The sequence below is a fragment of the Odontesthes bonariensis genome, chromosome 13 (genome assembly GCF_027942865.1).
Source record: "Odontesthes bonariensis isolate fOdoBon6 chromosome 13, fOdoBon6.hap1, whole genome shotgun sequence".
In the NCBI taxonomy this organism is placed as follows: Eukaryota; Metazoa; Chordata; class Actinopteri; order Atheriniformes; family Atherinopsidae; genus Odontesthes; species Odontesthes bonariensis.
The window spans coordinates 24457498-24485255 of NC_134518.1; the positions used below are offsets into that span (position 1 = coordinate 24457498).

The 27758-nt window shown below is 39.4% G+C and overlaps 2 protein-coding genes across 6 annotated transcripts; both read right to left on the reverse strand.

The window, feature by feature from the left end:
- Positions 1–80: 80 nt before the first annotated feature.
- ocrl (OCRL inositol polyphosphate-5-phosphatase) lies at positions 81–20738 on the reverse strand. Of its 2 annotated transcripts, XM_075481723.1 has the most exons (24): positions 20285–20738; positions 19708–19786; positions 17573–17664; positions 17149–17187; positions 16753–16866; positions 13622–13801; positions 13211–13460; positions 12881–13048; positions 12679–12780; positions 12463–12577; positions 12176–12292; positions 11821–12002; positions 11409–11520; positions 11051–11160; positions 10287–10422; positions 10019–10129; positions 9677–9842; positions 8696–8931; positions 7934–7957; positions 6105–6224; positions 4902–4986; positions 2895–3022; positions 2658–2769; positions 81–2282 (listed from the first exon to the last, which is right to left on the reverse strand). In XM_075481723.1, exons 1-24 carry the CDS (start codon positions 20325–20327, stop codon positions 2158–2160), a joined length of 2946 nt encoding a protein of 981 aa, XP_075337838.1. In that variant the 5' UTR covers positions 20328–20738; the 3' UTR covers positions 81–2157. The 2 variants fall into 2 exon arrangements, with proteins under 2 accessions (XP_075337838.1, XP_075337839.1); XM_075481724.1 differs by lacking the exon at positions 7934–7957.
- A 527-nt stretch (positions 20739–21265) lies between these two features.
- LOC142397354 (protein eva-1 homolog C) lies at positions 21266–27319 on the reverse strand. 4 transcript variants are annotated; one of them, XM_075480702.1, is made up of 8 exons: positions 27205–27319; positions 25960–26165; positions 25710–25833; positions 24156–24308; positions 23847–23990; positions 23690–23761; positions 23530–23610; positions 21266–22674 (listed from the first exon to the last, which is right to left on the reverse strand). In XM_075480702.1, the coding sequence occupies exons 1-8, from the start codon at positions 27299–27301 to the stop codon at positions 22292–22294; spliced, it is 1260 nt and encodes a 419-aa protein (XP_075336817.1). In that variant the 5' UTR covers positions 27302–27319; the 3' UTR covers positions 21266–22291. The 4 variants fall into 4 exon arrangements, with proteins under 4 accessions (XP_075336817.1, XP_075336816.1, XP_075336819.1 ...); XM_075480701.1 differs by having other exon boundaries at positions 25710–25836; XM_075480704.1 differs by lacking the exon at positions 23530–23610.
- Positions 27320–27758: the final 439 nt, after the last annotated feature.

Sequence of the window (27758 nt, forward strand, 5' to 3'; positions counted from 1 at the left end):
TCATGTACCTGAGGAGTAAGTCACTAAATCTACTGGACAGTGTGTTTTCTTCCAATAAGACACAGTCAAAAGGAACACAATGGCTCTGTAGATAGTTTTATTCCTTTTGAATAAATTAAAAGTACCAAAATTCAGTAAAGTCAAAAACAAGAGTGTCATTGTGTACCTTTAAATGTCCTTAAATTTATGGCAAATACTGAAAAAAAAAAAGAAATAAAATATACAATGAATCCACACCATGACACCAGTTGGTACAGCGGCATTAGACGACACTTAAAATGAGAAATATTGATTATAGTGTCCCGTTTGACATAGTGAGGGTTGCATTTGTAACGACATTGTGAATGAAAAGATAAACAGCTTTAGTAAAACTATTCTCCCAAACTTAAATAACCAGTATCAACTGACGCTGGCTTGAGCTGCCCACTTGGCAAAGCTCGGTTTAACCAAACCCAACAGAAAAATTAAGAAGGTGGATGGCAATAAGGCGGAATAAACTGCAGTCAAGAAGAGAAACTTAAGACCAACAGGAGTTACTGTAATATGCCACGATTGTCAGCATTTTCACATCACATCAATTGTTGAAGCTGTCGCTGTCATTTCAGATCTTGTGTTCCTCAAACAAGAAAAGCTTTGGGCATATTCTGGTATCACTACAATTACACAAGATACTGAGCACAAAAAACGAGCATCATGAAAACTGAAGCTGACGTCTGTTGGTGAAACTCTTAAAGAGGAAATATTCAGTAAACACAACAGAGAAGTTCCTCATTTCAATAACCATGACATCTTTTGCAAGAGTAAGTTAAGAAAGAAAAAAAGAATGAAAAAGATCCTTTGCAGAAGGAGCACAAAGCTCGGCTGTAACCTGCAGAGTAAAGACCCGTCAAATCTTGCTGGACTTGCTCCCAGATTATGCAGAAGCACAGAGACAAATATGTCATGGCATCACAAAGGCTTTAAACAATGAAAAATTAGCTTTAAGTGGAGGAAAAAAAACATGTAAACAAGCACGGACGTCAACAGCACCGCAGTCATGACAAACATGAGAAACTGTAGACGCCATCAGAGAATCGCACCAACGTACAGTCAAACACCCATGAAACAGGAAACATTCACTATTTACACCATTGAACGCATTGAGAACCAAACAGGGCGGGTCTAAACTCGATTCTGGTTGACCAGGAAGTTAGTGTGTTAACAGACTTGTTACGCATCTCGGGAAACTGATAAAACTTTAAGTAAGGCGCACGGCTGTGGTTACAAAAACACGGCAAACATTCACAACAAACAGCTTTGTACAACACAGGGTGATGAAAACAAGTGATGAATACTTTTTATGTAGTTAATGTAGGTCTGAAAATAAACCGTACGGATGATGAAAACAGAGAAAATAAAAAAAAAAAACATTCAAAATGGTGCAAAGTTAAAGGGAAAAAAAACTATATAAATAACAGTTAAAATACAGATATGTTACCAAATAAATCTCTAAGGTATCTTACTATTGTCCCCACAGCTAAGATGCAGCAACAAATGATTGTCATGGTTCGTCTTAAGCTTAAACATTCTTAGTTATAGTTTCATAATTATCCCATTTTGAACTACTTAACAACTTTTAACAGTATACTTGTAAATACTGTTTTCAGTCTACTTCTCTACAACTTCAGGAAGTAAATTTCCTGGTTTTAGTGTGAGTCTTACTTTTAGCCTCTGTGGATACATAGTGTTTTCACAGTCCCCCCACTCACTGTTCAGGGGTCATTTTGGCATGAGCACCTACATCTAGAAGTGTCAGCTGACAGTGAGGACGGGTGTGATCTGGAGGCACGCGTCCTTTTGTTCCCCAGAAAGTGCACAGGCAACAGTTCGAGCATCTCCCAAAAGCTTACGCATCCAGCAACCGATCATACTGTGTATGAACTTAAGATAGGACAGCTGCTAAAATCTTCAAAGCTCGAAAGGAAGTTTTGAATATCTCCGACAGGACAGTTGGTAAAAAGCTGGGTGCAGAACATCTGCGTTGGTCTCCAACAGATGAAAGAAAATACGAAGTGGATCAGTTACACAGTGCGGTAAACAGGTCCAGGTTAATTGCAGCAAGTAAGTTTGGAATCAGCTCCAAACCCAACTGACACCATGATGAAACCTCGGCCTCCGTTACTCCTCGTCTACTGCCATGAGGAAACCCAGAATAAAGTTGATGGCTTTCTGCCGGTCATGTGATGTTTGTCTGCTCACCAAGTTGGGGGGTGGTCTGATGAGGAGGCTGGCAAAGAGGGTAGCTTAAACACAAGAAAAGAATTCATAGCAGGTGTGTGAGCTTTTCAGTAGTTTTTCAGGATATTTAGCAGTCTGGATAACATAAGGGTGATGACAAACTAAACTACATCTGAATCCATCACAATGTTGCTGATACTCTGGTACCTTTGAATTAAACATTATTATTCAGTCATCAAAACATATTAAATGGCTTTTCAATTAAAAGACTATATGTATTGACATTAGTGTATATACAAAGGTAGTTTGAATAAGTACAATATGTCACTCCTTACAATCTAATCCTTCAGCATTATATAAGGGCGGAAATCAGCTTAATAAAACTGATATAAACTCCTCCGTATGGCACATGTGTATAACGATAGCACTCCATTTCTTACCTATGAGATTAGCTGTTAGGTTGTTATTGTTTGCGTGCTTCAGAAGCTCTTTCAGAAAGGCCATTAAGTAGCGAAACACGTTGCGATGGGCCCGGGGCAGTTGGGAGATCAACTGTAAAACATCAAAGCAGTGACAGAGATTGATTACATCGTGCATAATAATACTGCACTTTTGTCTGCATCACAGTAACTGTACATTATATGTCTGTGCAACAGAAAGGACTTGAGATCACCCACCTGTTTGCAGAGGCGGCTGTCATGAGAACTGTCCAGACACCGTTGGTAGAGTTCATAACACACAACTGGCTCTGGCAAGGCCTCCAGGAAGATCAACAGAGCTTCAGCTACAGAGTGGTTACAACCAGCTACGTGAGAAGTTAGGGAAGAATAAGCATTTATGGAGTCCTGTGTGGGCATTGGGACTGGATCCAGCTGTGCATCTGTGAGGAGGATGGCAGCGGCAGCAAATAATAAACCTCCATAACCACTCATGACCTGCAAACAGTTAACAAGCAAGCTAACTAAGCTTTTTAAGTCCCACTGGGGCAGTTATATAACCTCTATAAGGAAAAGAAAACAACAAAAATAAACTCTATTGACTTAAAAGAATTGCTCGGGATATGACTCTTCCTCATTGGGTGAATATGGCCCCTGCACACATCTCTGGCTGCCAGCAGATGAGACCAGTCTGCCCCGTCTCTGCTCAGCAATGACCAAATAATATTTGTGGAATTCAAGCATACATCCAGCTTGATACAAGTTTATGTCCAATAAAGCTCATTTAAAATAAGAGAATTTCAGCCAAAGGTCTTTAAACCAAAGAGTGATTCTCAACAAAGTAGAAAGAATTCAACAAGGCACATTGTTGTGGCCATTTATGTTTTGTAAGTCATGGGTTCTATTGGTTTGGTTTTCTTTGGGCAGTTGGAATGTACTTTGGTTGATTTGGAGTCAAGATCTGGGGTTCATTTTTGTATTAGAGATTGTTTAAATTATTTTGGTGACTTTTAGACCCGCCCATTAATCAGACAGATTAAGAACACACCAGGGGCTCTTTTTCAAATGTCCGGTGTGAGGACGGGAGGTGGTGGTTGAATGATTTTTTGACCACTTTTAGATCTTGTTAAATCAAAAGTTAACTTTCGTTTTCATCCAAATTGTAAGAATGTTTTTGTTATTGTTTTGTTCATATTTTTTTGTTGTCAAAAATAAACTACATATATTTTTTAACAATCAACTGAAGTGTGTGTAAAAACAAAACCACCTGCTGCCACCCGCTGCCTTTGTTGGAAAATATATATTGGAAACTTAAAAGGCCGCGACACACATGAAAAAGCAAAAATGGTAATGCTTTCACTTTCCATGCTTTCAAAAATTCAGGTGCTGTTAGTTTCAGGAGCCAGACCAACTAAGAGAGGTAGTCCGGTTACCTGGATTAGCATCACGTAGAAGAAGAAAGGCCAAGCTGGGAGATCCAGCACTCTGCAAAGTGACACTAAAAGCTTCTAGTTCCAGGAAATAGCCCGGCTTCTAGACTCATTATACGTCTCATAACACAAAGAAAACATCTAATGGACATGCTAAAAACTTGATTTATAGCAGAGGGGGACTTTAACATTGAAGCCCAAATAGATCGACAACAGGGTCAAGGTGTTAAGTGAGAAAACTGCTATGGGAGTGCATCATGCCATCTGCTCTTTTTTGGCATTTTGGGCTGAAAGGAAAACTGAGCACATATTTAACTCTTTCGGTGCCATTGACGTCTATAGACGTCAATTTAAAAAAAAAAACGTTCACTGCCAAAGACGTCTATAGACGTCAATTGCGTTTTTTAACGGAGCGGGCTGGGGGACAATCTAGCGGAGTTCGTCACTAAATCTTAGGCTTGTAAACACTAAACAGAGAATATACTGGCAAAATTACCCACTAGGTGGCAGCAGTGCCACTTTGCACAAAAAAAGAAAAAGCGTGTTTTCTCCGTTTTTTGGGTCAAACAGCTGATTTTGGTGAAACCAACCTATGTTCTACTGTCTATTACTAAAAGACTGAAAATGGTAGAAACAAACTTTTTTTTCCTGATCAAAGAAGAGAGTCTACTCTTTCTTTTGGTAATTTCGGTGTGTACATAGTCATAAGACACACTTTTCTGTGGGTCTTGGAAAATCCGTCAAAATACTGAAAAACACTTGGCAGTATGGGTGGCTCTGAACTGAAAATGGCTGGCAGCCAATGAGTTAAGGATACGGATGGACTCAGGGATGCTGGTGTCCAGACAGTCAATGATGCTCTGGAGCTCCTCCTGTAAGCCTGGTGTCTGGAACAAGTCCTCCTAGGAGAGAAGTACAGAGCATTTACGCCATTTCCCACACATTTTGAGTCCGGTTAGAATCTGAAAGTTAGTACCCGTCTCTGCTAGTTTTATGCCTATATATTCTGTATACTGCTTACATTTACATCTTAGAATACAACACCAATTCCAAAGAGGTTGGGACACTGAAATGTGAATAAAATCATCAGATTTGCAAGTCTCATAAACCATTATTTAGTTTTAAATAAAACATTGAGATCATATCAAATGTTGTAATTGAGTTGTTTTTTTAGATTATATATTTTAAGCTGATGGCAGTCTGTCTCATAAATGTTGGGACAGGTCCATGTTTACCACTGTGTAGCATCCCGTCTTCTTTTAACAACAGTCTGTAAGCATCTGGGAACTGAGGAGACCAGCTGCTCGACCTTTGAGGGACGAATGTTGTCCCATTCACGTTTCCTCTGACGAACATTATTCTGAAATTGCTCAACAATTTGTAGCCATTTCTCTGCAGACTGTTGAATGTCTGCCTATTTCTTCTTCTGAGACTCTGCCTCGCTAAGGTGCTCTTTTTATACCCAATTATGTTGCCAATCAACCAGTTACCAACGGACTTAATTAGTTGTGACATGTTCCTCCAGCTGCCTTTTTATTACCGCTTACTTTTCCAGCTTTTGGTTGTCCCCGTACTAACTGTTTTAGATGCGTCGCTGCCACCAAATTCAAAATAAGCTCATATTGTTCATAAATAGGTCAAATGTCTCACTTTCAAGATTTGATATGTTTTCTGTGTTTTATTGTAAATAAAATATTAGTTTATGAGATTTGTAAATCATTGTATTCTGTTTTCATTTTACACGACATCCGGGCTTTCTTGGAATCAGGTATAATCTTCTCTAAATATCATTATTGACAACATCATTTTTTTAGTATCAAGCTCTACTGAAAGTATCATTTTAAAATAGACATTTTTAAAAGTACCATCGCATTTTAAATATAATACACGTTAATACACTACATGTGTATTGCAAATACTAATGAATCACTGAGCTACCCATTTCACTTTTTTGATGGAGCTTAATCTAAATAAATAAAACATTTCTTGTTTAGTATTTGATTAGTTTTAGCTTTCTTACCTGATCACAGGATTTGGAGTAGAGGTGGTTCACCAGAATCCAAACCTCCTTTGGGATCTTCAGAGGTTTGTCCTCGGTGCTTGCCCCCTCCACCATCAAGAAGTTCACCTTGGACTTCTCCTGATTGGCAAAAAATATTAAATATTGATAATCAAAATCACAATCACAATATTCAACAGAGCTCTAGGAAAGATTTTAGCTTTCCCAGAATAATCAGAATTGACATTAAAAGTGATTTGATTTTCAGCCCATGATAAAATACACATGGCAAATCTGCACATTTAGTGATGGAGCAACTGTGAGTTCAACACTGTGTCTGAGGTGTGGAGGCTGGGAAAGTGAGCCATTTTACTAAGCAGGATATCAGGTTCTTTTTGTCTCTGCAAATGGATCCTGAGAGCATCCAAAAATAACCACAGCTACTTAGGCTGAAAATTAAGGCAGGGGAAACTGGAGAAGATGCTACCATCCATAACCAGTGTGGATTTCTGTAAAAACCTTTGACACCAAAGCTTCTACTGAGATCCCTGAAGATAAAGAGTAGAGAATTAAATGCAGACCCTGGAAACCTAAAGGCCAAATATGTTTACTTGTTACTATGAACAAACAAGCTCCATATTTACAGTATATTGTGATTCTCTGCTCATTTATGGAGCTATTCACATTCACCCTTCAAGCACCAGCTCCATATGAGCTTAGCTGAAGAAACTGCAATACTTCCCCTCATTAATCTTAGTCACGTGTACAAGAGAGCTGCAAGGCTGACCTGCTGTGAAATGAGATTTCATGTGTAGAATTTTCACAAGACTCGTGTATCCTCTGCATCCTCAACAGGCCTGAGAGATTTAAGGGGTGACTGATCCAAACACAGATTAAAACTAAGCTAACTAGGGACAGGTCCGGTCTGTGACTGCTCACAGCAGCTTTCAGAGATGTAAAGCGAGTAACCACAGATTCATTTTTAGATAAGATTTTAAAATCAACATGTTCCAGCATTCTAAGCTAAAAGTGTCGGCATAAAAAAAGTGTTTCCATCGTCAGTTCGATGTGAAATGATCAGACTCGAAAATACGTAAAATAGTGGGAAACATCTATTAGTTTTAAGTCCAAGACTGCTTCAACCAACACAAGGAACTCATGAAAAAATATACTAAGATGCCAGTCGGAGCGTGAATAAACTATAACCCATGAAGGGCGTAGCCTTCCAGACGAATCTAAAAGCCTTTTATTGTTGAAAAAACAACCCATCAAATCGCTGTGGTAATAAATATGACAACCTTCCAGGTGAAGATTGAGGGACGAAAAAATAAAGTGCACCAATAAAACTACTCACACACACCCGTGGATGACGGCAGAGCTAAAAGTGGTGCACATAACTTTCTTTCTTGTTTCGCTTTGGAGCAATTATGCACAAATGCAAATATCAAGGTTGTGAATTCCTGCACCAACTGAAATTTAGCATTATAAAAAAAAAAAAAAAAAAAGTAAATCTTTGTATGTAATCAAACTACCACGCTATCTTTAATAATTTTATCACTAGTTGAAGGTTCTCAGTGGTAATGATTAAACCATAAAAGAATCGGAAATGTATTCGTCCATATGTCGGTGGAACTCTTAAGCTTAAGGTTACACAATAACCAGACCTTTATCGTACCTCACAAGCACAGCTTCTAACAATACCTGAAGCAATTATTCTTTACGACATGGACAACAGAGGAAGGTCAACAACAGGTTATAAATCAGATACTAGATCATAGGTGTTTGATATCTGCGGTGATATTGACCCTGATGTGCCCGATAGCTGCTCAGTATCTGTGTTAATATTTTACCTTTTCCATGTAGCTGTCCTCTCCCTGAGCAAGAAGTCAGCCCACAACCACAGCGAAGAGTTGGAAAGGAATGATCAAGGCAATGAGAGGCGATGAAGGGAAATATAAGAAGAAAGAACAAAGTAGATACCAAACTATGTATAAACACAGAATAAGAAAAGTAGATAGATTACAGATTGTTTTTGCATAAATCACTGATCAAATCATAAGTGCAGTAGGAAAATGAAGGCCTAAGTGGAAATAAAGCCATGACAGTAACACTGCATTCCAAAGTCATCAGATCTGGTAAAAAAAAAAAAAAAAAATAGCATAATAGCATAATAGAAGCAGAAAGAGGTGATCGTGTGAAGACAAGAGGACCTATTTATATGAAGCAGACTACAGTGGTTGTAGCCTGAGTCAGTCTTCCCTGTTCTCCAAGGAGCTCCCTTCCAAAGTTTTAGTTACTTCCTGGTTTGTTTGGCCCCTCAAGGCCAGAAATACACGTGTTGAGGCATTTTATATTCTCTATATATAGACATTTTCTCTGTGACTGTGTGTACCCTGATGGAGAGAACAAGCCCTCACGTGTCTTTGTTCAGGTTTTAAAACAGTGAACACTTGTCGGATTACAATCTGAGCTAAGGTGTCGTGCACTGGGAAAGTTTTACATAACTAAGTCAGTGCGAACTACTTTAAAGGAAATTTGTTCACTAATCCTATTACTTTAAAGTGTTCTAATACCATTTCCATTTCATTACTGCTGGTTAAGCTTTCCCTCACCAGGTCAATGAGTTTGGTGATGGGGATCTCTCTGATCGGCTTCTTCATGCGACACAGACTCTCCAGCGAGGTGCCAAAGCAGCTGGGTAGGTAGTTGCCAGAAATGGTGATGAAGTAGTCTTTGCCACGATCCAGATGGAGCACGAGAATGTCCTCTATAGAGTCTTCTCCAGAGTTGAGCAGCGTGACAGAGTCTTTACTGACATAAATCTCCAGATAGATCTCCAGCGTCTCACCTGTTCAGGAGGATAAGACGGCGTCCAGATCACTTCAAACAAAAGGAACATTATCTGTCTAGGAAACACCTCATGAAGTGTGACTCAAATAATCAATCATCTGTAGTTTGTGAAATTGATCTAATCCATTATTCCCAACGTGTTGTTGTTACACATTAAACAGATATCTTATTTGACATTGTAGGGGTAACAATGACATGTTGTTTGGAGCCACTTAAAATAGAGAGAAAACAAAAAATGCAAGAACAATGAAAGTAAAACTGAATACAAAATCATGGACCAGTTCCATTAAGTGCAAAAAAAATAAATAAATAGAAGTAAAAGTTTAAAACAAGCAAGTAGAGCAATAAACACACAAATACTGTATATTATGTGTATAGTTTGGGGGAAATAAGAGACAAATGAGGCTGAACCTAAACAATTTGTACTAGTCTCCTGCGTTGCATATTACAAAATATTAATAATAATAATAATAATAATAACACAAATGAAAACTCCACCATTGGAATTTTAAGGGTCAACTAGTTTGTTCCCATTTAGACAGGAAAATAAGGCATCATGATGCTTGACAATATTCAAACTCACAAACTCTGCAGAGGCAAAATTGCAAAGTTGTCCCAAGAATACACAGTATATTCTCCCTAGAGCATCTAATACTAATAAATAACAATAGCTTGAGGTGACAAGCCTGGGAAAAAAAAACAAAAAAAAAAACTAAGGTTTAATCAGGATCAAAGAGACTTACTTGGCTCTAAGAAGCCATCACTTGGCTCGGCACGCAGCCAAGACTTGCAATACTGCGAGTCAGTGAGTTTGGGGATGAAGGCGAAGTGACAGGGTACCTGTCCGTCGTTGGTTATTTGGAAGCGCTCCTTCTGAAGTTGGCGGAATTTTACATTCGGAAATGTAAACTGTAAAAAGTAAAAAGAGTCCACATTAATCACAGTTTTCCAGTAACATTATTCCAGACTATGATTGAGTACAACCATTAAAATCTTTCTGTTTTCCAGGGATATTTGACAGACTATGAAGTTTTACTGATTGTATGTCACGGAGAGAACATGAGACATGCTCTCAGTATTATTACCTCCCTCCTGCTCAGAGATACAGATGGAAGGAAGTCGTTCTCCATTCTATCCATTGCCCGAACAATGTCCTCAAACACCCTTTTGTGGCGCTGATCATCAACAACTTTCACCTGTTACACAAAGAAACCGACCATCTTAACTTTTATACAAATGTTTATTTATGGTTTTCATTACTTATTTTGAACGTGTTTCTGCCAAAATTAGTTTAAATTAATTGTACTACCCTGCACATTTCAACCAGGAAGGAGTTTCAGTATAGATTCTTACCGCTATACTGAAGAGGGAGCTGACAGGCTTGTGGTCACTGGTTTTCAGTTCCATGTGACTTCGATATTTAAGCTGCTTGACATTGTTGCCCCTCCACAGGATTCTGTCACACCAAGCCGGTACCCGGCATTTCCCACTGCAGGAAACAGCCACAGTTTGAGAGGAAGAGTAAGGAACTGGACATCAGCCAAACAAGCACAGTACTGCTGACTCTGTATTGGTTTAACGATAAGCCCAGAAAAGGTTTCCTCACAAGCAAATTTTAAAATAAGGAATCTAAAGAGGAAAACTCAACTGGGGCCATTTTGTAGCCTTGGAATAAGACAAATGTGAGTGCTCATGTTTCAACAGATTTCTACCCTGCCTGACTTGTTCCGGACAAAAAGCAACAGTGCATCTTAAACACAAGGTGGATTACAAATGGAACAGGCTTACTACTGTTGCATCTTCATTATGAGCCAAGATAAATGTGTTATTGAAGTGTGAATCAGGAACATTATCTAAAATATTTTCAAATGTATACGGCTACAGCAAAAAAACACCATGACAGCTAACTTCCACAATCTGCAGTCTGTTTACATTTTTGTCACTCGGTCCTACGTCACACCTTTTGTTGTAGGTCTATCAGACTGCATCCATTCAAGTAACAACTCTTGCAAAAATCAACTGAAAGGTCCCAGTCGAACTCAGAGAGCATTTTTCAAGTTAATTATGGTTAGGTTTGCTCGAAAAAAAATAGGAAACACAGTAAAAAATGGTTTTACCTTGAGTCCCACTGATCCGTTTTGGGGTCATACTTGTATGTGGGAATGAAGTTAATCTCTCCTTCCATGAAGTCTGTGAAGGCTCTTTTAGTCTGCCTCTGGATGTTCAGCTACACATTGAAAGTGGCAACATTTTCATGTTACAGTCAGATCCATTTATCTCAGAAGAAAACACAAGCTTAGTCTGCTCATACAACACAACAGTTGCATTCACATTTTTTTTCTTTCGTAATTTCTATCATATCCATTTTATTTAACACCTTAACGTCAATGTCCAAGTGACGATTGACAACTCATTTTTTATTCATGTGTTTTTCAATGGTGGTTGGTGCACAAAAGAAAACACTCAGTCTCTTACCTGATCAACTTCTTGGAGCTTCTTTAACCCATTCTCAGCAATGAGCCGTTTGACATCGGCAGCGTCGTACATAAAGAGACGATAGTTTAAGTCCCCGAGCCAGATTACTACGCTGAGACACACAAAAGAGACGGAAAAAGCTTCAAAGAACAGAAGTACAGAACAAGCTTTGTTGTGAATATGATTATTATGCTCGATAAGACAATAAACCCATTTGTACTTCTGGAAAATGTGGGGATATTGGTATATAAATCCATTAAATCAGAATCAATTAAAACAATTCAATGTCAATGGTGAACAAGACCTAAAACCGATTATAGAAACACAACCAATAAGGGTAAAAATTGGACTTTGGACTGAAGCGTGGATCGGAATAACTGTGCAGTCACAACTGACTGACTGACGAACTCACTCGTGCTTGACGATGCTGAGGGGGGGGTGTTCCAGTAAGTGGAAGGTCATGCGGGCACAAATGTCTTTATAGTCCTGATTGCGGCGCTCGAAGTCTTCGACGTGTGCTGCTAGATGGGAGTTGACAATGCAGAAGCTTGTGTTGTGGAAAACAAACCTCACTGCCACGCCTCCTTTGTTCCCCTGAAACATCAATCACAAAGGTCCTTATTTTCATGCAACCAGTTACATGCTGTAACTTTAAAAAGTCAGTCGTGAAAATACCCAAGAATTTAAGATTGTTAGGGGGGATATTTCACAGTTTCAGTACAATAAGTTAAAAGGGGAAGCATACTAAGGAGTAATTGTGAACAAACCATTTTCCCCATGATTCCCGTTCCCACGTGCTCTGCAGCCACTTCTTTTATGTGATTCTTGTGCATTTTCTTTACAAACACTACAAGCATCATCCCAACTAATCGTATGATTCGAACCTGCAGAAATTAAACAAAATGTAGGTTTCAATACATTTCCAGTTACAAGTAGTCCTCCACTTTTTCCACATTGGCATTTTTAATATTGCTCATTTTTCCATTTTGATTGTGTCTATAAACAAAACTCACAATCCTAAAAATCTGTGTACACATACTCCATTTCTACTCACCCTCTTATACTTTGCTTTTGGGTGCAAGTTCCTCTCCACAGTATCGACCCACAGCTGCTCCTTGGACGAGTCCATGTAAAAAAAAGCCTCAGTGCTCAGGTCCAATTCTTGAAAACTACATTAAGGAAGGATATTCAAAATTATTAAAACATAGGAAAAGGACAAAACATGCAATTTTATGGTCTAAAAAGTAGTGAATCTTTCATTCTCACTGACCCCAGAGCATATATATCAGGAGGTTCAGCATCACAGCAGAGCCATGTTTCAAGGCTGCTGTCTGGAGGCTGGCCATTAACATTCCACGTACCCGTAAAAAACCTGCGATGCAACGGTCAGTGTACGTGAGTGGCAGCAGAAATAGATTAAAAATGTTTTACTTTTCAACTAAAAGCACAGAGTATGAAGAAGCTCCTCTCACCTGTAGGGCCGGAGGTCCACATACTCATTTTCTTTCTTAGCGAGGCGATGTTTAATGAGGTATTCTCTTTGTCCTGCCTGGCTGGAGAGCACGGCCTGTTTCATGCTGTTGGTGGTGGGACTGTCACTCCAGGACTGTGGCCTGTCCCCATACTCCGACTTAAAACTACTACAATGGGATTTTCCAAACAGAAAAAAAAAGTCAGACAGATTACACATTAAGATATTGAGCTTCCAGGACTTCTTTTCTTAATTTAAACTTAGTTCAACAGATATCAAGCATTTTTAGCCACAAGAGCTGTTGTTGACCGATGTTTTCAGTCTTACTTACTCTGGTTTGCTGCTAGTAATCATAGAGATGTCTCCTGTCTGTAAAGAGACAGCCCTGTCTTTTAGGACCGGTGCAGGAGGAAGAGGATTTGTTGGAGCGAAGGAGGCTTTGCGGGGAGGTAGAGGGGGAACAGGTGGAGGCTCCCTGGAGGCAACGATGCGATTCTGGTGGTTCTTCTTCTCTTCAACTTTGAGAGTGTGGTTGAAGCTCTCCTCAAATCCAAAATCTGTCGCAAGTGATTGACCTGGACCTTCAGAAAAAGTAGGATTCAGTCAAACATTAAAATAACCAAATTTATGAGGAGTGAGAGATTGAATATTGTAACTGCTGCAGTGATGGTTAGGTTTGTGTAATCACATCAGCCATTGTTTATGCTTTCTAAACTGTAAAGCTGGTGCTTCATCACATTACCTGCGTTATTCTTATTTGTTGAAGTGCTGCTGTTAAGACTGGTCGATTTGGGTGTGCCGACTCCAGAACTCATATTGTTAGCGGTCTTGGTTGCTCTTTGTGGTGGGATGGGGACTGGACCTCGATGGGCCGCAGGTGTAAGGGGCTCCATCGTTTTGGGTTTGGGGAGTTTGGATGAAACTGAGAAAATTCCAACAGCGTGTCAGAAGGAAGCAACGATAAACATGCTCATTCAATATGCAGTAAAACCAACAGAGGTGCAACAGCTGGCCCTGGAAAATAAAGACAATGCTATCAAAATGTACATCCTATTTCAACTTATCTCTGTAAATATAAATATTAATTAAAATTAGCCAACACTCAAAGGTGTAATGTCATAACATTACAGGCAGTCTTTCATCTATGACAAGGCACAAGGAAGAAGAGTTCCCTCTTTTACTACAGGATTTTGCAAGCACTTATTTGTAAATGAGGGGAACTGGTAGAGTTAGCTGTCAAACTGGATGGGCAGGTTCTGAGAAATCTGTCCTCTATTCATACTCTGCTTCAAAACGGATTTCCTAACCAGGATGTTGGTCACAGAGGTGGAAGCTGAGAGAGGATTTAAAAGCAAAAGTGACTGAGTGGATAAGGTGGATACAGCAGCTAAGTTCTATCTATGCATGAAATCTGCACGGTATCTTTTAATTTATCTGGACTGTTGCTTGTTTTTAAATTCATTGAAATTATTTTATTTGTTTCTCTTTATATTCTTTTATGTATTTTTAATGTTTCTTACACTCCCCACTACAATGCTTTTATTTTATGTAAAGCACTTTGAATTGTTTTGTACATGAAATGTGCTATACAAATAAATTGGATTTGATTTGATTTGGATTAGACTCCTGGTAGGATGAACTTTAGCTGCTTTTAACTTCCCTGCTCATTACTCATATTTCAAGTCTCTCTATTTGCATAAAATCAATCCCGTGAGAAAAGCACCTGCCAGTCCAGAGGAAAAGTTGGTCTTTTGCAACACTAGACCTCCAAATGCAGAAACTTACAGCCAGATCGAGAAATGGTTTTCAGAGAATAGTTTAATTTTTTTTAAGTGGTCCAGACCTGGCTGAATATTGATTTTGTCCAGACCCTGTTGAATAACAAATGAGGAAAAGTCCAAGTATCAGTGGATATGTGCTATAATTCACTGTGCATGCAAGTAAGCTATCATCAACATCCTATCATCTGACACAGGCTGTGTATTTAAAACCTTATGTTTCGGCACATGGCTGCGTGGCTGAAAACTTAAAGTGCAACTAAAGTATATACATAAGACATGATGGAAGTGTGTTTTAATTAATAACAGTTTTAATTTGTTCTATGAGACATAACCTCAGAAATCCAGAGAAAAACGTAGCCAATTTGAGCAGTGTCCCTCACCAATGCATAGTTTTACATCATGTGAGGGACTTTTCTCTGCTTTATCTCTGTGTACAGTGTAGGTGTCAGGGTTATTTTTTGTACTTCTGATAAAAGTAGTTGATGATTTTGGGTATTTTCCTCATTGTGAATTATTGCGTTACAACAGGCTTCACAAACTCCAGCCTTTCAAGACACAAAGTCTACAACATTTCTGAGTTAAATAAACTCCCGCAGGTCGCTTTTCTGCTTTTTGTGCAGGTGAAGTGACGGGACTTCACTGACACTTATGTATCAGCTTCTTACTAGAGGATTATGTACCAGAAGATGGCAAAAGCAAATGAAACGGATTACAGGCGGTTCACTTTGTGCTGCAGCTTCTAATGTATGTCTCCACTGGCATCAGGCAGCCAGGACAACAGGGGGATGAGCTGAAGGATTGATGGTGACAAAGGGCTGAGGTAAAGCTTACGGCGATGGGAACAACTTACTAAAAGTCTTGTTTTGTCTTTCATGTCTCTCCTGATTTACCTTCCATACCTAGCTAAACATAGCCTAGCATTGTCACACAGTATGGCTAATATGGCCTCTGTTTTGAGCCCCATTTAATACAGCAGTGTTAAATGCCTGCCTCCGTTTTTGTGTTACTCTGACATACAGTGGTAGACTTTACAGTACAATGAAACAATGTTAGCAATCTTTAGTAAAAGTAACAAACTCAGCAGCACAATGGAACAATTCTTTACTGCTTCTCATCTCGCCACTAAGTTACTTAGCTCTGTTGGATAAGATTTCTCCATATTCTCATCCATTTCTGGTCTTATTGTTGTCTCTTTGGCTCATAATTTCAATGTTTTAAGCAGAGTTTGCACTTTAAAAGCAAACTTTGTATGCAAATCTTTATTTGTTGGTTAGAATTACAAATACTGCACAGCTTCACTACCAGAAAACAAAAAAAAAAAAGTTTCTAAAAATTACAAATAACAGATAAGATCCTGAAGTAGTTTTGACACATTTCCCTCCAAAAGTCATGTGTCCTTTTTGAGGTAACAGAACTACAAAACTGTCACTGTTCTGAGCCAAAGTAACGCCACAAAATCATATGTGCCGTTTCACAAAAGCAAAACCGAGAATCAGATTTTCTATTTCCAATTTAGACAACCATGTTGTTATAAATTAAATAAACTTGTGATTGTGCAGATCAGGATTAGTGGAGGCAATCGTAGTCAGGTGAATGCCAATATGTGCCGATGCAATACAAGACCTAAAAGTGCACCACTCTTCAGCAGTGTACAATATATGTTTCTCATGTTCGTAAAGGGAAACTGCAAATGGTGGCTTTCTTAACTTTGCCAGTGACTCATCATATATTCCGGTCTGCTGGAGCAGCACATTTCCTCCTGCCACCGTTTAAACACAACGAATACATGAAAGGAATATAACACAGAAAGTACACAGAGGCATTATCTTTGCTCAGTTTATCAGGTGGCATTTCCTCTCCTAAGATAACTCAAAATGCTCTCAAAGAGAAAAATGTGTGACATTTTATTCTCAGAAGTGGGCTGGCACCTTTCTTGTTGATTAAAGAAAAAAAGAAAATCAAGAATACAGGAGAGAATACACAGGAGCGCAGCAAGCGACGTAATCCACCCTTTGTAAATAAATGTTAGATGAGTGATTGAATAATTAATCACCACACTGCTTTAGACCACTGACAGACAGTGCAATCTTACCTTGGTCCTGAGCGCTCTTCACCTGAGCAATGAAGGTGTGGGTCCGATCATCGTCCTGGAGTTCCAACACCAGCTCTGGCACTTTGTCCCCTTTGATTCGTATTCTAACCCAGGCTTGAGAGGGGAACAGAAAACACACATGCATGTTGGACATCTTTGGATTTTGCAAACGTAGTAGAAATACAAACTGTCTGGGAAACAAAGCAAAGTGACGTAACAGTAAACCAATTCAGCATTCTTTCAGAGCGCCGTGGCAACTCATGACCAGAGTGTGCTACTAAATAAAGACGTAGCTGCAGGCATGCTCTAAAAGTGCAGTACGGCTGGATAGGGTCTGAGCTGCAATGAGGGCCCAACTTATCAAATTATTAAATTGAAGAGACAAAAGGTACTCACAGTCTACTGAGAAGTTGATGAGAAGAGCCTCTTCAGCTTCTGAAAGGAAACAGGAAAGTAGCTTAAACAGTGAAGTTCAAAGGTCTGTAGTGGGCGTTGACCAGTGGTGTTGTAAATTATTCAAACACACACACAATCTGTATAGTGTTTAAATTTGAATTTTCCTTCAGGTGCAAATCAAACGCTGCCCTGAGTTTCACTTTTACGTCACTGGGACGTGCTGTAACTCTAAGTAAAGAGTAAAACCCTAAAGGTTAAGAAAATGTGAGGCTGGATCTGTTGAACAGGAATCACATACATACATACAAAAGGGGTTTTTAAGAGTTGTCAGTTTAAAATGTAATTTAATATTTGATCATATTTACAATTCACAAAAAAGTTCATACCATGATTTTGATATTGAGAACCAAAACAAGTCACATACCTCGTACAATCTCAAAGTTACTATTGATGGGAATGGACAACTGAGCCACAGGACGAGACACTACCGCAGCAGGATTGGCCAAAACACCCAATCTGCATGAGAACAGCACAGACCCCGATGTCAAAACAACTTAGGACTGAATCAAAGTCTTTTGAGGTTTTCAAAAAACTAATCTAAAACACAGAGCACATACAGATGAGCTACAAAATCGGTGTTTTCTCTCAAAACAGCCATTATTTTGCACTCAAAATTGAGACTCATACAAAGCATTCAGAATGAAAACATAAAATACAATGTGAACAGACGTGCTGTTAGTGTTAGAGGGATTAAAATGCAAGCCAAGTCTTTTTTACAACAAAAGTACAAGCACACATGCGCAACTTTTTTTCTTTAGTATCATCTGCTATTGAGATTGTGCTTCAGAGTTTGTCGAGACTGTGGCCACACTGAGCGTATTCAGTTGAGAAAAGAGTTTCTCCATTTAATCATCCACAGAAAAAGCTTCAAATGTGTGATGTGGATTGATGTAGGCAGGGTCACATTCCAGTCACAAATGACTGACTTACAGCAGGGGTCACAGTGGCTCTCTGGGCACTGCCCACACCCCCCCCCCCCCACTTTACAATAACCATGATTATGGCTGAGGAGAGGAAAATGATTCAGGCATGCGGGATTAAATGTGTCAGAGGCAGTTTCCCTGAATCTCTGACGTCGAAAACTACAAAACATCCAACAGTAAAAATAATTTAAGATAACAAGATAATATAAAACACATTACAGTTTAGTATTCCTGAATTAACGACTATGGTTTGGGACATTATGGTGTCCAGTAACTGAGTGTCTGATATGTTGCTGAATATAATGTGTAATTTTATCAGTGTATCCTTAATGCTCTTCTAACTTTTCTACATCTCTACTCTTGACAAAGAAAAAGTTCCCAACAAAGACTGACTCAAAACCTCTCCGTGCTGTTGCTTAACGCCAGGGGTGTCAGAATAGTGTACTTCAAGTTGGTATTAATAGCACAGCTGTATTACTGTGATGTGCTGCCATTTACATTCATAGTTTAAAAATATCTTGTGTCATACAATCACTGCTGACTCCAGATATGCAATTGCTGCTTAAGATTCAACATATGTCACTGTTTACACGTACAAAACAATTCAGTCACAATAAGATATCTGTACTGAAACGCTCGTAGTACCTGTTTTTCATGTCTAACATCAGATTTCCCCTGTCAAAACTGCTCCTAAGTTTAGTTTGTGAGGATTTAACACGGTTAGCTGAACATGCCGCTTGTGTGGCCATGTGAGTCTCATTACGGTCCAAGATGAAGTGAAGGAATTCTGGATAATCTGGATAAGTGAGCTGGCTGCTGGTGGAACTAAATGCAAACTACACTGATGATTAAACATCCCCCCTGCCATTTCCCACAACGTTCCCTTTAACAAAACAAACACTGGAGTTGTGAAGTGGACACTGACCACGTTTCACCCACCTGACTTTGAAGCTAAATCACAGCTCAGAGCAAATCAGAGTAGCAAGAGGGGAGTTTTAGTGTGGGGGGAAACGTTCACTCAGCTTAAAGATCTGGGTTCAAATCTGCTTGATGGTACCCGGAGTAAAATCAACACAGCTCTGCGGGAAGCACTTCCATGCAGAAACCAATCTCAGTCTAGCAGCATCACGCGTGGTACTGAACATCTCTGAGACCAAACCTGCAGCACGGTCCTTAGTTATTCAAATGAAACAGTTTAAAAGATCTCCAGTTTGTTTCTTTCAAATATACTTTATAGTTTCTACAGGTATACAAACATGTGGCTTGATATGGTTTTTTAACCATATCAAGCCACATTTGGATTTAGGAAGCAGGGTGGTTGCTGTGTCAATGTTAACTGATTAAATAGCTCCTATATACATCAATCTACCCAAGTCACACACACTATAGCTCCCTCTAACAAAGACAGGCATCAGTATCTTGGATTGAAATTGAAAAAAGAGGTAAATTCTGCAGATGAAAATCTTTAAGCGCGGAGTATGGTTTCAATGGCACAAACTGTGACATGTCACTAGATTTATCCTCTGTCTGACAAAAACACTTAAGTTTTCAGTAGCTTAGGTCTCTTGATACTTACATAAAGTCTCCACTGCGCTGAATTAGTGACAGTAGTCTGGGCTCCTTCTGGCCAGACCTCAGCTCCTGACCTCTCACAGTGTGAGCAGCACAATCAAGGAATTATTGTGATGGAGGATGAGAAGACGAGCTTGGGCATTGCAACTACAGTTATTATTTCAGCCCACACAGGCCACAGCCCAGTTGTCGTATAGCTTAACATAGGAAAGGTGTTAAAAGAAGCCATGCTAACTGAAAATATGGCAAGTCATAAGCCAGAGAAAGAGGAGTTGGCGGCAGTCAATCCAGTCATGTTGCCTTGTAGTAGCTAAACAAGGGCTAACCTCAACCTATTACACAATAAAATGATTTAGTCAAGGTAAGTAACAACAACCTGGTCATGTGTTAACATGGTTAGCAATGAACTGGGTTGAGAGTTGGCAGAATTTATCTAATAACATGGTTAGTAAACCAGGTGGTCGTTGATATTCAGTACAAGTAACGTCAAAATACGTTACCTGAGATTCACTGAAAGCTAACGTTAGCCAACAAGCTAGAGCCAATTAAAAAAAATACTGAAAACATAACTCAAAAGGATATTGACAGGCATTCCTCGCCGCATATCCCCAAAGAGGACTCCATTCTTACCGAGAAATAGGAATATCAGTTTATGGAGCTGTGAAGACTTTGTGTTCGAGCGGGGCAGATGTTGGGGCAGAGAAAGTTAAATCCCCACCCGGCGCTGCGACGGCCTCTTTCCCGGCAGCTGTTCAGCCGTCGGTTGCTAACGCTAAACGCTAGTTAGCCAGCTGTTGTTGCTGCTGCTGCTGCCGGAGGGTGTCAGAAACATTCAGTAAAGTGCCGACATCAAATCATCCCGATTCGTGTCCAATATTCTGACGGAAAATGTCCGGCTTTTCTCGTGTCCCTCTCGGCGTCAGGAGACAGACCTGTCGGACAACATAGCGTTAGCAGGCAGTTTGGGACAGTTAGCAGGCAGTTTGGGACAGATAGCAGGGAGTTTGCTATGTGGACTCCCTCCGCCTACCTCTCTGACTCGGACTAATCGTCTTAATTTTTAACGGCAGTCGCGAACAATTAGAAGTACATAACGCCATCTTCCGCTCCGGAGTGAGAAGCAATACCCTCAAATAAATATAATAATGTGTGTGTGTGTGTGTGTATATATATATATATATATATGCATATATATTCTTTCTATATATTCAGCTATCAAATTAACTTGTTTTTGTATTATTTCTGTGTTTCTGAATAAACATCCTCATATTGAGGTGATTCCATCATTTTTACAAGGAGTTGTAGTACAAAATCAGGAAATACCAACAAGCCAGTAACACTGATTCCAAACTTTTTACTTAGACATTATATTTATTTCTAAAAACGATCTAACTCGTGAATTACGAGTTTACATCAGTGAACACGTTGTTTGGCCGTGATAAATAAGCCATTGTATATGATATCCTTTTTGGTGCCATCATATTGGAAAGTGTGTGGTCCACTTTTGAAAACATTTTCAAAAGGGTTTTGTAAAGTTTAAACATTTCATCAGTCATCTTTCTTTATTTTTATTTTTTTTTTTTTACAAAAAAACCTAACGTGTACAGATTATATATTCATGATCTTAACAGTTTCTTTGGCTTAAAGATGTAATGAATAGAGTTTGGGGCCCTGTGATGGACTAGTGGCCTGTCTAGGGTGTATAGCTGGGATAAACTCCATCCCAGCACAATCCTGAATTGGATTGAGTAGGTATAGAAAATTAATGCGTGGTAAGATGGTGGCAGTTTGGAGGTCTGCTCCTACTGTGAGCCATAAGGAAGTCATAGTAGTAAAGCAAATCAACCAGGAATTAACCAAATGAATCAGAACTGGTGATAATTAATCTGTGCCACAGTCCATTTCTATCAAAATGTGCTAAAAACACCAACTTTTTATCAAAATCTGTTCATACTGTCTGCAGGGTTGTTTTCCCAATGAGAGCCGTTCAACTTTTTTTCATTTTCTTTTAGACCCAAAATACGGAGGGTGTAACAGCAGGCTTCCCCAGTCAGCTGGGTAACACTCCAACACACCCAAAATGATGTTAAGTATTCCCCACTTGCTGTGTGCATCTGACAGGACAAATCCATGAAAACATTAACTGTTTGCTACTCCCCTTTGATTATGATGCACTGTACTTTAGCTTTTGCAACTATTCAAAGAGGATCATTTAAAAAAAGAAAAAAAAGCATTACACAAAGACATCAATAGAAAGAGACTAGATTCCTCAGCCATGTTTATTAGTAATAATAACCTAGATTGCATTTACTGGTCTGAATATTTTTACAGTACATCCTACATTCAACCCACATCAAATCAAAGGAAAGATAAATAAATGGAAGCTGATTTAATGGAGCAAAACTGTTTATGGGAATGCAATTGTATCTAAAATGAATTCAAACAAGAAACTGGCTGATGTAAACATCACTCTCGTATTCAATTAGAAGCACTTCACTATTAATGAGGCAGCACTGAAGTTAAAGAAACTTTCTGTGTTTGATTCCTGTCATCAGCGCACATTTTAGAGCAGAATGATATGACCTAAGTCAGTTGTTGTAGGTTTTAATCTTGTGAATGGCATAGGGGCTGGAGTCCGGCTGTGGCCAGATGTCTCCGGGCAGATCCCTCATCTGTTCCACCTCACGTTCAACCAGCTCTACTGTTAAGGTTGATGGGCTGAAGATGTCTGCCGTGCGATAGGACTGCGTGAGGCGACGGAAGGATGACGCGTCTGAGATGTCATCGTCAAAGAGGTCGTCCATGAGCTCCTTCCGCTTTCTGCGTGATGCCTTCAGCTCTTCGTTCAGGTCAGAAACCAGATCTTTAACATCTTTCACGAGAGTGGAGCGGACACCGAACAGGCAGAGCAGGAACACCAGACCAGCACAGATCCCAGAGACAAAGTACAGAGCCACTCGCTCAGGGAGACCTGGAGGAGAGATCAAGGGTCAAACTAAACTCATAATGTACTCACACTGAAGATGACAAAATCACTGCTGTACAGCCTCAAAAATATCTTAACCCTCTGAAAAACATGTTCTATTCCATAAACAAGCCGTATTTGTATAAAACTTTAACAAATGATTAAATACAAACTGGTCATTATTTGCATTATATTTGGTAGTTACCAGAGGAAGTCTGTCCGATGCTTTCTACGCTTAAAAAAATCCTTTAAAGGGATTTATGCTGATTAATATTGAACAATGTTTGTAATTGATGCAACATTTTTTAGTTAAAAATCTAAATCTACGGCTCTGGGCTGCCATCCTAATTGCAAAAGTCTACTCATGTTTTGGTTGATTTTGTTCATAAGTGTCCTGGAACAGTTAACACAAGCCTTTTATTCCTGTTTATAAAGAGCGTTTCAGGGTTTAATGAACTTAATCTTCATTTGTTTATGTTAAAGTTGATGTCAAACGAAAGGGAAAAAAACTGATTAAAGACATTTGTAGAAAAAGACAGTATAAATAATGTCATACTTGAAGGAGAGTTAGTGAGTACTGGCAGGGGAACATGTACGTTTGACATGAGAGGTTTGTGCAAAAGGAACAGAGACAGTCTTGTACAGACAGATACTCATATTACAATTCAATCTGATTATGCTGGCATGACCTCAAATTAGCTTTGATTTGTTTTTTCAGTTGGACCCTCAGGTTTTATGTGTTCTACTTCTGGGATGTTTGGGGGTCAGAACATGCAAACACACCCACATGGCCCATCAAATACAACCACTAAATTCAGATGTACATGCAGCTCTGATGTCCACAAGCATCAGTGCACATACCCAGTATTTTTTCAATGATCTCCAGAGAGTTGGTTAAGATCACGTTTTGTGGCCTGTAGGTGGGGCCAGTGTACCATCCACCTGCAGGTGAGAGGGGTCTGGACTCAGAGGCCAGTCAAAGCACAGAACAAAACCTGTGAATATTTGGTGGCACTCTCACCATGCGTGTAGTCTGAGATCATGAACGGATCTATGGTCCCTCGACCCACATCTTCAAGAAGATATCTGGGCACTAAAGAGGAAAAGAGGGAGTTTTACAATAACCAGCAAACCATGTCGATTTAGCCATGAACAATAACATCTGGTCTGTCATTTACCACAAGTGTAGGACACCCGCAGGTGTTTCCTGGTGCCGGGAAAGCAAGGGTCCCCAAAGGTTTGAGTATCAGCCAGGACTGAACAGTTCGCTCTGCCGTGACATCGGCGTGACACCCTCCTCAGAGCCACAGGAGACAAACACTCTGAAATGGATAAAAAAATAAATATTCAGGAATCAGCACAAAGATGTAAAAATGGTAATTCCATAACTCCACTCTTATCAACAACATTAAAACAACACTTTAAAACATTCAACCATGTCTGTATCACCGAGAACTGTTTCATTAAATTGGCACTCATTTTCAGACCCATGTCAGTCCGTGATCCAGGTTCCTGGGGACAGTTGGGACTGCCATGCAGCAGGTGCCCAAATGTAGCAGAGTAGATGGCGAGGACGCTTTCATTTTTACATGTCAGCCTCAAACGCTCATTTTCACACACCAGTCTTGTGCGATGATGCTCTGAAAATCATAGGACATGACTCAAAAGTAAAAAAAAACAAAAAAAATCATGGTGAACATTTATAAAGCAACTTTCACGTTGATTTATAATAAAAACACGATGCACCTATTGACAACCTGATGTCTGTTTGTTTCTGTATAGCAGTCAAATCAGAGTCCAAACTTGTTTTCTCATAAAGCATAACATCTGTACACTGAAACTGTTTCTGCTTACTACAGTTATGTTCATTTGAGCTATTATTAAATTCTTACGTTACATGTTTCCAGTGAATGATGAAGGATGAAATCCACTTTCTTCACTCTCACACTAAACAAGAAGTAAATTTATCTGAAGTAAAAAGAGGCTTCAGGTGCCACAGCTGTATTTTTGTCTCATTATCTTTCTAAGTAAGAACCTTTCGGGTCCAATCTTGTTTTTTTGTGTATCCCAGACAGCCCTGGACCCCAGTGTGCCTCTATGCTGAGCCACATTAGAACATTGGAAGTACATAAGAGAAGATTTTGGAAGAGACCGACTAAATCTTACACTGATAAGCAGGGAACAGGACCGTGTGCTCTGTAATATCTGGTAACAGGATGTTGCCATCTGATTCATTTGAGTGATTTCTAATGAGATCATCGATCTCATTTCCTCGTGTCAGTGGCTTCAATGTTGGGGTGATCAGGGTGTAACCACGTTTTCAGCTTTAACTGCTGCAACTACAGGCTGTTGACAAATATGGTGAGAAATTATAATGTCTTCGAAGATAGTACCTCTTCATGGTCCTCTTTGGTTGGCCAACATTATGATACTAGAGATAAATGTGAATATACAAAAACAAATGTGTAAAAAAATAAATAAATAAATAAAAATGCCAAAAAATAAGATAAAGGTTACTGATAGTGTATAGTTCGTCCACATTGAAATTACAGTTTTGTACATATTAATAATTTTGCTCAATTAAGGAATATGTAAAGGTCCTCTTTCTTGTTTTCTGTCAGGCTTTTAGATGCTTTACGTGGTCTTCATTAGCAGATGGAGTTTGCTAATTTTTCTTTAGGATTAAGTGGTAGAATTTTAAACCAGACATGCTCCAGATGATCTGATGATAGCTGATGACTTTGCACGTCTGCAGGTACTGAGAATCTCTGTGACAACCGAGCAAATCCTGTCTGCTGAGGAAGACTGCGTGGAAGTTAAAAACTCAGGAAAATAATGCTAAGTGGGCATTATTTCTGCATTGCTTTCTTTTAACTTCTGTCAAAGTCAACGATGATGTTTGATTCTCATTTTCCTCATAAAATGGTTGGCCTGTATTAATGGCTTTAGATATCTAACACACAGCTTCAGTTGCTTAATCCTCTCACATAAGCATAGTTGTTCAATTTGTTTATTTTGACTGTAGCTGCTCATTGCTTTACCTGGTTGGCACTTGTAGGAGACTAAGAGGTACTTGCTGGTGAGTGGACAGGGGTCCTGCCCAAAAACTGGACTGAGAACGGGGATGTGACACGACCGCTGATCCTGACACTCTGACACCACCTTCTGCTAATGCAAGAAAACATGATTTGACCACAATCCTCAGCAACAGGAGCCATTCATGAAAGAATTTCAGGAAGGCAGAGCTTCAGTAAAACAAAGTTCAGATTAATTCACTGTGGTCTCATATACCTCAACAGCAACTGAAGACGTGCATTCTGTGCCTTCCTCCACAGTCATGTTTGCGTTTGCAGAGGGGCATAGATGCTTATTGGGAACACGTCGTCCATAGAAGGCTGATAAGACGGCGACAGACGTCCTGGAGGGACATTTGATGATGAGCATATCTCCTTCACAGGCATGAGCCGTGTGGTTCTTCAGAATACTGTGGAGATACACTGATAGACAACACAAGGTGATGCCAGTTTCACTTTACTCCATTTTCATTCATGTCAGTATTAATTATTAAGTTTCACATCTATTTACTACAAATCAGGCTGTTTTTCTAAAATGAACAGACTTAACTAACTCTGTATCGTCACCGAATATCAAATCATTTAGAATCCAGTCTGTATCTGGAACAGTTTAGTTTGAATGAATAGATTCTCCTGTCATACTTGTTGGTCAGTCCTGCTTGTGTACAGGGTGGTGTCCCCAGAGTCTCAGTCACTGGGTGTAACTCTCCAAGACAATGCTTGGACTATGACAACACAGACAAACATGTCTGGCAACAGCACATAGACATTGGACTGAAGTCACCCTCCCATCTGCGTTTCCTGTGCACGGCCCCTGTATTGTGAGTTAGTGTGAATTTATACTGTAATCCATTTTATAGACAAATACAAGATCTAAATTTGACAAAACTATTAAAGGTTAAGTGGGAAAACGTGGAAGTTTATAGTTAGTGGAACGGTTACAGTTGGGCATAATTATGTTAGGAGTGAGAATAATTCTACAGGAACTTAATGAGTCAGTATGATGCCCTCTGAAGTGATGGAAACACAACTGTGTGTATGGGTGCTGCACAGGGGCGGTACCAGGCACTCAGTCACAATGAACTATTATTAGGCAGTAGCCTCACAAAAAAAAAGAGAGAATTTTGTGTGGCCAGATAAAAAGCTACTAAAAGCTCACAATAGACGCAACCTTTGGCTTCATAATGATAACTCATCTTATAAACAGAAGTTAACTGTTTCTTTGGGAGTATCTCATCCTATTCTGTGAATATCTTAGTTCAGGACCTGTTCTGCAGCCCCTTCACCCTGATTCTGGTCTTTCAGCATGAATTTAACCAGCTGCTCAGAGAGCAGGATGTGCACATTATTAGGAAATGTCTTTTCGAAGCTTCCTGTTGGAAGCCCACACAACTGGAAAATCATGCCTCAGCAAGTTTTTTTTAACTTGTAATTGATATAAAAACAAAAACAAGACACTTACTAGAGAAATCAGGCGCTGAATGTGCGGTGTGCATCTTCAGAGCCAGATGGAGAGAAAGAAGACAAAAAGACCAGCAGAAACTCCATGACACTGTCATTGCGCTCCGCCAGCAACAGACCCTGAAGATCTTATTGAAATGGGTTGCTGTGCTGGGAGAAAGTGGTCAGTAGGTCAATGATGCCATTGTGTTTACAAAAAACAGACACTCGCAGTAAGCAGTAAAAATAAATCACAGCTCGAAACAGAACTAATGAGTTAGCTGAAAAAACAGATAAACCTGTACATTTATTTGAAAAAATACACTATTTTAGGCTGCGTTTCAGTCAAAGACAAAAAAAGTCTTTAAAATAAAACCAGTCTGCGCTTTGATGTTCTGTTGCATCCTTTTAAGAATATAGCAAAGCTCTACACTTATTGACTTTATTACCAAGAGTTAAATACAAACAGAGAAAAAGAAGGGACGGGATAATTTCTCAATAAGAAACCGCTACCCTGATTTATTTCTGTTTACAGCCACAGTTGTTATTGATGAACAATAATCTAAATATTTGTCT